This window comes from Hylaeus anthracinus, unplaced genomic scaffold, assembly GCF_026225885.1.
Source record: "Hylaeus anthracinus isolate JK02 unplaced genomic scaffold, UHH_iyHylAnth1.0_haploid 11994, whole genome shotgun sequence".
Lineage (NCBI taxonomy): Eukaryota > Metazoa > Arthropoda > Insecta > Hymenoptera > Colletidae > Hylaeus > Hylaeus anthracinus.
In genome coordinates this window covers 5,782,685-5,793,583 of record NW_026534341.1, presented here as the reverse complement: position 1 = coordinate 5,793,583, position 10,899 = coordinate 5,782,685, and the positions used below count along the sequence as shown (strand labels likewise).

General features: G+C 44.8%; 2 protein-coding genes across 2 annotated transcripts in view; both read left to right on the top strand.

Moving 5' to 3' along the window:
- The window catches only part of LOC128888443 (aldehyde dehydrogenase 1A1), a 127,982-nt gene that overhangs the window by 37,904 nt on the left and 79,179 nt on the right, over window positions 1-10,899 (top strand). The window lies entirely within an intron of this gene.
- LOC128888847 (centromere-associated protein E) overlaps window positions 1-10,899 on the top strand; it is a 46,496-nt gene that overhangs the window by 19,272 nt on the left and 16,325 nt on the right. The window contains exons 20-22 of the mRNA XM_054146011.1: window positions 5,689-5,765; window positions 5,844-6,051; window positions 7,299-7,394. Coding sequence (XP_054001986.1) covers window positions 5,689-5,765; window positions 5,844-6,051; window positions 7,299-7,394 — 381 coding nt within the window. The remainder of the gene's footprint in view (window positions 1-5,688; window positions 5,766-5,843; window positions 6,052-7,298; window positions 7,395-10,899) is intronic.

The following is a 10,899-nucleotide window of genomic DNA, read 5'->3' as shown; positions in this document are numbered from 1 at the left end:
TCCACAATTTTTTATTATAAATATTAGGTTGTCCTAAAAGTTTCTTTTCGTGAGTTGCATTCAATTATTTTCTGTGCCAGTGTCTATATAAATAGACAATTTAATTTCTTAGACACTTATGCTGTAACAGTAATGGAGCGAAATGAATTGTACACAATTCAATAATATAACATAAAACATAAAATATTGTGTATGTATTAATTATTAATAAAAGGAAAGAAACTTTTGGGACAACCTAATAAATACATACGTAAAGTGTAATCACGCACATATTTATTAAACGAAACATTTAATTACTCTATATATTTCCAAATGTTTCATTCTAAACGAATTTTAAATAGATTCTTGTTTGTTCTAATTGAACGCACGGAAACCGAAGCAATTGCTATTTAATTTAGCAAAGTTTACCCGTCTTGGAGAAAGGAGGAACACTTAGTATTTTACGAAGCGAGTCGCTTTGCTACAGCTTCGAGCGTATACGTACGCATATCCGCTTGATTATGATGGCGTTGGCGAATTGAAGATTCTTGCCGAGCGTCTTCCTGTCCTCGTCCTGTTTAGGCGAGCAGGATCGGAATAAATAGTTTAACCGGGACACGCGCTATTCTTCTTGGAACGAGCCACGGGGCCACGCGCATCGATTAATAATTACCCGTCGCGTTTGTAATGCAGGCACGTAGAAATTAACGTTTCGGTGTTCGGAGCGCAAAGACTGTTTCAAAGAAACGAGGAGGATCGCGGGGAGTCCTAGATCAAAGGATCGTGAGATCCTCTCCGCTACCAGAGAGGAAATGTTCGTTGGTATCTCCAGATTTTGATAGCTTGATTTCTGGTAGCTCGATTTCAATCCCGTTCGAAGTTCAAAGTTCGAATTACACACGTTACTTGCCAGACTAACCCTTTCCGCTCGAGGGATTTTTCTATAGGATCAAATCCAGTCCGTTTTTATAATTTTCTATGAAACCAAAAACTCTAATTCGAAGAAAAACATCTACGAACGTTCATGACTCAATGTAGTATTATTTCAATTAATAATTAGTCGTATTCTGATGTAAGTGAATTTGAAATTGTACGTTCACAAAATCATTTTTAAATTACATACGTCGCCCTAGAGGCGCCATCGAGCGCAAAGGGCTAATACTCTTGATAATTAACGATACTCTCGACGCGTTATTTCGCGCCAAGGTTTCGAGACGTCGTTTATTTCTCTCCTTTTTCGGCCGCTGTATCTTCTCTCGCGTCGTGAAAACGCGTACATAGAGAATCGTAGGATGGCCGACAGAGCGTGCACTCGCGTGTCCGCGCTCCGCATATCCGCTCCCATGTCCCGGCATAGCTGCTTATATACCGCGGTTAAAAACAATGCGAGGAAACGAGCCATCTTTTCCTGCTGCAGAAGAGGAGCGAGCTGCACCTCCGTCCGCTCGTCACGATGCACCGGAACCAACCATGCCACCGCAGACTCCACGCGAAAAATCGACGCGTTCCACTTTTATCTAGCCCAGTGCCTCCCAACCTTCCATGGATCCACGCCTCCAAGATCTTTTCACCATTTTGAAATATAACTTCAAATATAATCGATAGAGGATTGGCAAACAATCTCAACTCGCGAAACGGTGTCAGGAGAAAAATTCAGAGGTGGAACCTCGATTATTGCACGGAGGTTTCGTTTATTGCACGCTGTCCACGAATAGTGGGGGAAGGTCGCTAAGCAACCAGTGAGCCAGTAATGGGAACGCTGATCCCCCTGCTTATCGATCGCCTCGATAAATGCAGCTTCGGCCCTAATTTTCTGCAATAATCGAGGATCCCCCCGATATACCACATCGATGAAAACCCTTTCGGTCTCCAGACGTTCGCAAAGGGGTTGGAAATTCCAATTGAACGTGAAACGTCCCTCCAGGAAGGGAGTATCCGAATGGCGCGTGAAAGAGCGACGAGCAGGGACGTCGAACTCCGAGGAATTGGCGACGATTTGGCAATAGGTTCGCTCGAGCGGAACAGATGGTGCATATCGAAGGGAGAGAAGGCAAACGGAGGGAAATAGAAAAGAACAAAAAGCGGCGGATAAAAGGGAAGGTAGGGTAAAGGGGAAAGAGAAAGCGGCGGGAAAGAGACGGAGGTCTCAACGGAGAAAAGACGGACGACAGATGTTGCCGGCGAAAGAAATGCTGGTACAAACGGGAGGAAGTCGAGAGGAAGAGAGAAACGGAGGGGTTCGAGAGAGAAAGAGGGACGCTTCCGGCATTAAAAACCGGCCTGCAGGGCCACGAGTTCTCGTCAGCCTCTCGTCATAAACCGCGGAACGTTTCCCAAACAAGGAAACTTTAATTTATTAAACGTACGCCTCTCTCAATGGAGGGGCCTGGTTCGGGACGATCGAAAACGAGACGTGTCTTTACGAGTTTCTTTTAAAATAACGTATCAATCAGACCTTTATGAATCTTACGAACATACTCGGGTCTTCTCTCGTAAAAATTCACAAAGCAACGTATCGATGCTGTTGTATAGCTAACGAGAAACATAAATGTAAGGTACATCTTGTACTGGAAATAAAAGCTATGTTCGTAATGCAATGCCGAGATTAATAATCAAGTAAAATAATTTGACGTGTCGTTATGAACGACCCTTTAAGTTTCACGGACTGCCAGCGCAAACTTGGTTGAAACCCGTGACCTTTACGTAATGAATGAATGAACCGGCGGCGATGAACGAGCCGAGAAGAGCGGCGGGGAGGAGGGGGGGTAGGGGTAGGGGAGTGGAAAGAAAAACGCGAGCCAATTAGAAGGCACCGCCGCTCCGATAAACGAGCCTACTCACCGAAACACACCGAGAGCTAGTCATCTTTCATTGATGAACGGTGAACTGTGATATGCCATCCGTTGGAAAAAAGGTGAAACGACCGTGGCCACGGCCGACGAGGAGGCGGGGAGGGAGTGAATGAAAAAGAGAGAACGAAGAAGAAAAAAATGGTTGTAGCGTGGGAGGTGGTCAACGAGAATGAGAAACCTCGGTGGGGGAGGAGGGGGGTGGGGTAGACAATTAATGACACGTCAAATATCAACGTGTGCGTGTGGCTGAAAATAAAAGAGGCAACGCTTGGCCTAAAAATAACGCTCGAAAAGTAACGTAAAACCTTTCGTCGTAATAAATTCCGTATACGAGCTTGGATATTCCTCGGGGCCCGAGTCCGCGTGGACTTTCATATCATTTTACAATGCGAAATAACGAACATCACTTTCGTAAATATCATCACTGAACTCTTAACACGTTCACTGCCGCGTCATCCACGTGCGAGCGACAGGACTTTTCACCAAGTAACTAAATAAATTAATCTATTGGGTTGTCCGGAAAGTCCATGTCGATTTTTGGTAGGCGGTACAGGTCTGAATATATCGAAATGGTTGAAAACAAGTAATACATCCCTTAAAAGGTGGAAGGGTTGTGGAACAAAGTGGCACCTGTGTAATTCAATAAATATGTATTAAAATTCAAACGTGTTTTTGAATGTTTCTTAGAAATTGCCACGAACTTTCTGGACAACCTAATGGATAGGATTTACGAGTTTTGATCAGGTTTAAGAAATGAGAACTACCCCGAATAGTAAATCGCATAATTGCCAATTATACAGGAACGTCACTTTAGCCACGTGGAAATTTTCGAGAATGCGAATCTGGCAGTGAACGTGTTAGAAAAAAATACGTCGATTTGATCTGGTTACTTAACTCGAGCCTAGCAGGTTAGTTTTTATCGCACTCGTAGAAATTCCTCCGAGCAATAAGGAAACGAAGATACATTATGGTTTCTACCGATAAAGAAATATTTAAAATGCACGCAGTGGTACGTCAGCCGTTTATGACGTGGGACGAGACACGTTAGGATGGCTCGCGATGGTCCACGTAAAGAAACACGAACCAGTCGTATCTCGTCCTAATATCGGAATGCGACGGCGCACCGGAAGTCTTAAAAACCCTTATCTCGAAACGTTCCTGGTAACGTATCATCTTCTTCTTGTCCTGTTTTTCCTTTCTCCCTGCTTTCGGTGAATGATTATCGGACTCCCCCGGATGGCTCGCCACGAAAATTAGCTTGTAAATATACCAACCGCTGCGTGCCCACTTTATCCACGGGCAATTAGTCCGTACATTATCCTCCAAAAGTTTGAGAGTCGTGACGGGGAAGAATTTCTTCAGAGGATACTCCCTTTTGTTGGACCCCACAAAAATCACCAACACTCCGCTTGGATGATAAATCATCGAATTAAACGCTCTTTGTGCCTCGCAAAAATGGTAATTTCTAATAACGCAGTACGATTACCTATTTCTTTGAAAATTTATCGATATTGGTGTCGGTCAATTCCATGGGGCCCCTTTTGTTTTTCTCAACGTTCGATTATTGAACAAGAAATTAGATAATAATGGAGTAAGAAATTTACAAGTTTGGAAATCCAGATGAATTCACACGATGAAACATTACTTGGATCGTATCGCAAATACTCCGTTTTTATCTGTGTTGCTAGTAAAGCGAGCAGATCCATCCCCTCTGGGATATTTACAGCCACTCGAGGAACGAACGCGATCTCGCCGCGTTAATTCCATGATCTCACAGTCTCAGAATTACGGACTCGCGAATACCATAATTTGCTTAATTCTTCCTACGTATGCCCGAGATTTCAGCTCGTTTCCGCGAAGGCTATGAATCTGATTTCATTGATCCTTTCGTTTCATTCCACGGTTCTCGTTCTTATCACGGAACACAAAATCACTCCCGAAGAAATTCAAAAGCTCCCGAGTTCCCATCGTTAAATTCGACGAATAAAGAGCCGCGGAGAGTTCAGCGATCGACTGGCTCCAAACGAAAACAAGAATTCTTCATTTGTTTATCCACAATGACGAACGTCCACTCGGCTCAGTTTTGCTTAGGATAAATATGGTGAGTCAGCAGTGACCCACGTGGCGAGGAACGCGTCGAGTTAATTTTAATTTCCGCTAGACACACCCGAGATTCGATGCTAAATTTAACCCAGGCCAGGGTTCTCTCGATGGACGTGTCGATCGAACGATGATCGAGATTCGAGATCGCAGGGGACAACTCGTTCGTAGGTGCGTTTATTTCTACGTGTCGCGTCTCGTCTCGTCTCGTTTCGTCTCGTGGCACAGGCCAGCCGAATCCGGACGGCATGCGTCACTAGTTATTTCTGCGACCCAAACAGACACAAGCTTACATGCATAGCGTTCCACTGTATTTATGTTACGGTGACAGTGGTTTATGTTTTACCCTAATATTTTGTTTTCCTTCCAAGTACGGAACTCCGCTCGCGCCCTATTTGAGAATGCCGCGACGCGAAACACTCTCTTTCGAGTTGCACGAGCATTTTTCCCGGGCACCTCGGTTATCTGAAATCTCATTCGTACGTAGAAATCGTCTGCGACCGATTTTAAAAGGTTTTTCGGTTTCGAAGTAATGAACAGGCTCTAGTCACATTTATTATTAACACTAAACAGTTGTTATACGCAGTGTATGAATTATGTGTATAAAGTATTAACCACGTGAAATATTCTTGCATTTAATGGAAGAAATTGTTTGTAACATTAAACATTTGTCTGATCACGGTAGAAGTAGGTTAATTACTATTCCATTCTTCTTCTACATCTTCAACTAATTCAACGACCATTTTTATTGTCTCAGTATGCTGGAATTCGAATTGGTCCCGTGGTGAAGAAGGACGTCATGAAGGCGTCCATTATGTTGGAGCACGACAGTCAGTAAGTACATTATAAAATAAAGTCGTTCAACCCATTCAAGTTCCCCCGTATAACTTCGGTTGTAATTTCTGCTCTTAGGTACGCTACAATTCTCGCGTTCGACGTAAAGATCGAGAAAGACGCCCAGGAATTGGCCGACTCCCTCGGGGTTAAGATCTTCCACGCGGACATTATTTACCACCTCTTCGACAAGTTCACCGCTTACAGAGAGGAGCTGAAGCAACGCAAGCGGGACGAGAACAAGCATATCGCCGTGTTCCCGTGCAAACTTCGCGTCTTACCTCAGGTACGTTATCAGATTCGTCGGTGAACGTTCGTGTCCCTTTTTGGTTAGCTGGAACAGAACCGAGTCGTTGTCGTTAACACTCGAGTAAGCAATCTCGCGCCAGTAAGAGTCCTCGTGGTAAAATTCAATCATCTTTTTCTTTTTTTCGAGTGAAAATGTCGGCCTCTCCTCGGGTGGCGGTCACCGAGCGATAGCTCAGAGTCCGCCTCCCAAGGCCTACCCACTAAAAACTCTCGCCCACCTAAGCTTGGAGGAAGCTGGCTGGATCTCGCGAGAACTCAACAGGACAAAAATTCAATTATCTTGGGATAGAAAATGTTTGCAAACATAAGAAGTACCTGATTTCAATTTAGTCTTTGTTCTATAAGAAGCTCGCTTAATTCCCTTAAATTTAATTAAAAAGGCCAGTCAGGCACCAGCAGGTAACGCATTCCACTGGGAATACCTACGTGTGCCTACTCAGGGGTTAACCCTTTGGGTGCACCGGTAGGTCGACCTGTGGGCGCGGTGAACATCCACAGGCGTTCGACGAATATGGTCGGATAATGGCGTCCGTGTGATTTCCGTACACGGCGTACACGTTCTTGGCACTTGGGTAACCGATCCAGGAGATTTACGCTTCTCGATGAATCACCGAACGCCCTAATCGGGAGATCTACCGCGGCGCTTAAAAGAGCCCTCGTCATCCTGGTTTTTCAAATCGAATTGTTCAAGGATAACGTTGCAATGTTTTAAAGAGTCATTTGGAAAGATACTCCGTTAGAAATGGGTTCCTTAAGACTCGTTTAATCGAATTAACGACATAGGGAACTCTCTGTTAATTCGTTAAGTCAATTTTTAAAAATGATCGCCTCATAGAGGATGACATGGCGAAGACCTTTTACATTTACAATTTTCTCGTACGACGTTTAGTTTCGGAAATAAAACTTCGAATTCTTGAAACTCGGTTACGTTTTCAAATATAAATCGGTGTTGTAACTTTTCAATGTTTATTTTCGAAACTAAACGACATACGAATAAACTGTAGATGTATAAAAGTTTCGTACGATCACTCTCTATAAGGTGATATTTTAAAAAACATGTCCAGATCTAAAAATGAACAAATTTTTGGGCATTCTCTGCGGTTCCCCCTCGATCTACATGATTTCACTAGTGCTTGAAAGGAGGTTAAAAGCGGCGAGACGTCGCATTCGAAGTGGCGTCCGCGGACGGATATCGTTCTGAAAGGCCACTCGTTTCTATTTCAGTTCATCTTCAACTCCCGAGATCCTATCGTGATGGGCGTAATGGTCGAGGCCGGAATCGTCAAGGAAGGAACCCCCCTCTGCGTGCCCAGCAAAGACGTGAGTATTTTTATAGAATTTTTGTTGCGCTCGTCTCCGATACGATTTCGCTCGCGGCCAGCCACGAATGCATCGTGCGTTATCACGAAATGGCTCCGCGTTCTATCGCGCCGCGGTGGAATACAAATAGAGGGGAAGTTCTCGTCGTCGTGCGAGCATAATTGCATCGCGAATAGAAAAAAGAATAGAAAAGAAAAAAAAAAAGGAGAAGTCCTGGTCGAGAATTGATTTAGCAGTCCTGTCACGGTAGTCGAGCCGCCCCTTCGCCCTCACTCGCGGCTTTGAATACGATTATCAGCGAATTCGAGTCGAATCCTTAAGGGGCTCCCGCGCGCTCTCGATGGCGTGCGTTTGCTAGCGCGTAGGTGAACTCGTTCGTTGGTTGGTTCGTTCATGGGGAAATAGCCGGCGATCCAGTTGGCCGTCGATCGATCGCCTCGATCGCGCGACCGAATGCATATAAAACCACGTCGGTTTCCTCGACTTTCTTTCTCATTCTCGTAGGTGTGACCACCGTTAACACCGAACGTACCAAGCGGACTCAAATGGCTCTTGAAAAATTTACTTTAAAGTTGTACGTTCATCGTTCTTTCTTTCGTTCATCTGACTTTCTAGATTCTTTGCGTACCTTACGTGCCACGAGGGCTGCTTTCGACCCCCTACGAAATTTACGTATTTCTCTGGAGTTCTTCGAACAGAGATCTAGATGAAATTTTTGTGGGTTATTCCGTAGCAGTAATAAGTATCGCGTGCAAAAGAATTTGCGTCAACGCCTCTTCATTTTAGAGAAGAAACATAAAATAGTTTACGAGCGATTGGGATCGATGTAAATGGTTTCTGTAACTTTCCTTGTGAAATTTGGAATGGGAACACTTAGACCTCAGTAAATCTATCGTTAAACGAAGAATCGTAGATGTACCGGTGCACCAGAGTGGTCGAGGTTCTTCCTCGCCTTTTTCGAAAATTCGAAGGGATTATCGAGTCGGTCCCATCGCTGGTCTCCTTCTCTTTCTCGTAGGAGTTGAACTGGTGGGTAGCCGTTCTTTGCAGCCTCGCCTTACGCGGTAGCACGCGAACGCTACAGGTTGCCTAGCCTCGGAGCCCGTAGGCGTCGCGATGCCATTAGCAGCCTGCAAATTCCCGAGTAAACAAAAATTCCCAAGTATACAATCTCGTGAAATCCACCCACGGCGAGTCGCGGCCCCGAAATGATTTACTAGGCAAATGGTTCGCCTCCGAATGGACGGGGACTGGTTGACTTGATCCTTTTTCTTTCCAATCGGACTTGGAGCTTCCTAATTTCACGTGTAAACTTCCCAATGATTTCATTTCGAACGAATAACGATCGAAGATATTGAGCGTAGGGTACTTTGACGAGTTTAATTGTACACTTAATGGTTGCGTTATGCGTATGCGTACTCCTCGGGATAGAAAATATAGAATATAAATATAGAAGGATAGAAAAGTAGGTTCCTGAGGGAGGGGAGGTACTTCTGTTGTTGGATGCAGGGAAATAATATCGGTGTTAGCGACTGGGAGCACCGTGGAGTTGCTTTCGGTCGCGGTTACGTTTCGAATGCAAATGGCGGCATAAATTATATCCGATTCAATAATGTCAAAGCCGTATGTGGGTGATAGCGACGCGTAAAATTCGTGTCGGGTCTGCACGGCATCCGCGTGTTGTCCGGCTGCGTGTGCAACGAGCATTTCTCGCCCGCGCGTAGAAAGCAGCTCCGACCACGTTGTTGGCCCACGCGTCCACACTTCTCTCGGCCCTACCCTGCTGCTTCGTTGCATTTTGGCCTTTCTTAAAATTCAACGGAAATTCCACCGCTAGAAAGCGCCCGAATAGTTTTCGTCGCCCCGTCGAAAGCGCTTTTAACCCTTACAAGCCTGACTTTCCAAATTAAATTTAATAAAATACCAATGTACTTATTACAGTAGCCAGATAAAGGGAAAATGTAATGCTAATCCTAGATCGTTATATAGTTTCTAACTGTACAAGAATACTATTTTAGGTTCACGAGTATTTTCATAAGTAAACTGAAAGTGTCGATGCAGTCGGTATCGCGATATTTGTTTCCAAGAATTAAATTTGAAAATTCTTCCAATCACTTCCAAGCCACCCCGTACATGGACTTAATCGACTTAGCGTCGATACAGAAGCCGGTTATGCAACAAAGACCGCGCGAACGCCTCGGTGAATAGAGAGCCGGTCGGTATCTCTTGTCGCGATACTTTTTATTGGCAAACGATGATCCAGACCGGATGTCGGATATCACGAAACCTAGTTGGCTTAGGTCAGGTCTGAACTCGTCGCGCCGAATGGATCTCCGCGCGTTGCACGAGATGGGAAGAGAGCCGAGATACGAGAGTCTCGTGAAAGGAAGACGCGAGCCATCGCCCAGAAAAAGACGCGTGGCACGCCTCGTACGTGATTCCGCAAGCGTTGCGCGAATTTCGTTTGTCCGATTCGTTACGGGCCACCGTCGAACGAATTCGATACGAGAAAGCCGCGTCTCGACAACTGAAAGACCGCGCGGTTCGTTGAAACTTTGCGTGCCGATAGATTTTGCTACTCTAGGTAAGAAAATATAGCGTGAAAGGCTGGTAGGGGTGGAAACTCGATAGTTACTCGAATATTTAACACGTCGTCTGCCAGACGAATAATCGTTAAAATTTCTACGAGGCTGAAATATTTTGTTTCTATGCAATTAGAAATTATATAAATTGACAGACGAAAGACGAATCGATTTTCGAGGAACGAAATCTATTACTGCGATTGAAGTAATTTCCTCGGCATCGTTATCGGGCGTGTACGCGCGTTGCGCAACGGCCTCGATAGGCGCTTTAACGTCGAGCGGAAATCCGGCGGATTCTTTTAACCTGCCGTTTTCTTGCCGTTCCGCCATTCCTTTTCTTCGTCTTATCCCTTTTCCTCCTTCTCTAGCCACCGCGATTCATCGCTACAACATTTTTTAACCAGAAAAGATTACGCAACGTTAAGCACGTAAAATCAGTGCTAGATAAATCTTTTCAATGAAAACCTCGAACATTTCGAAAAGATGGAATTGAGACGACAACTAAAAGATGGGAAAAGGTTATAGAAACGGTATCGTTGATGCGTTTATGTAAAGATAAAACGTAAATATTAATTGCTTTCGTCGAAAGTTCCAAGTCGAATCTGCTGGGTGCATTGCTCGGTGTAGATACGAATCCACGCAGTGGTGGAATGGCTCGTCGGATTAATTGTAACCGTCGAATCCATCGACGCAGCGATCGTTCCAGGGTATTATTTTAATACGATAATGGGCACGGGGCATAATTAGCGGAACTAGCGGCGTTACAGATTTAAACGCGACTTCCCGTCGGTCGTCGGTTCGACGTACGACGATAATTATATCAAGGAAACGCGAAGGAGATTTTCGAGCCGCCACGAATTATATTCCCGTCCGTCCCGAGCGAGTGACAGGAACTAGAAACTCCGTGGTGTGTGAGTCCCCTT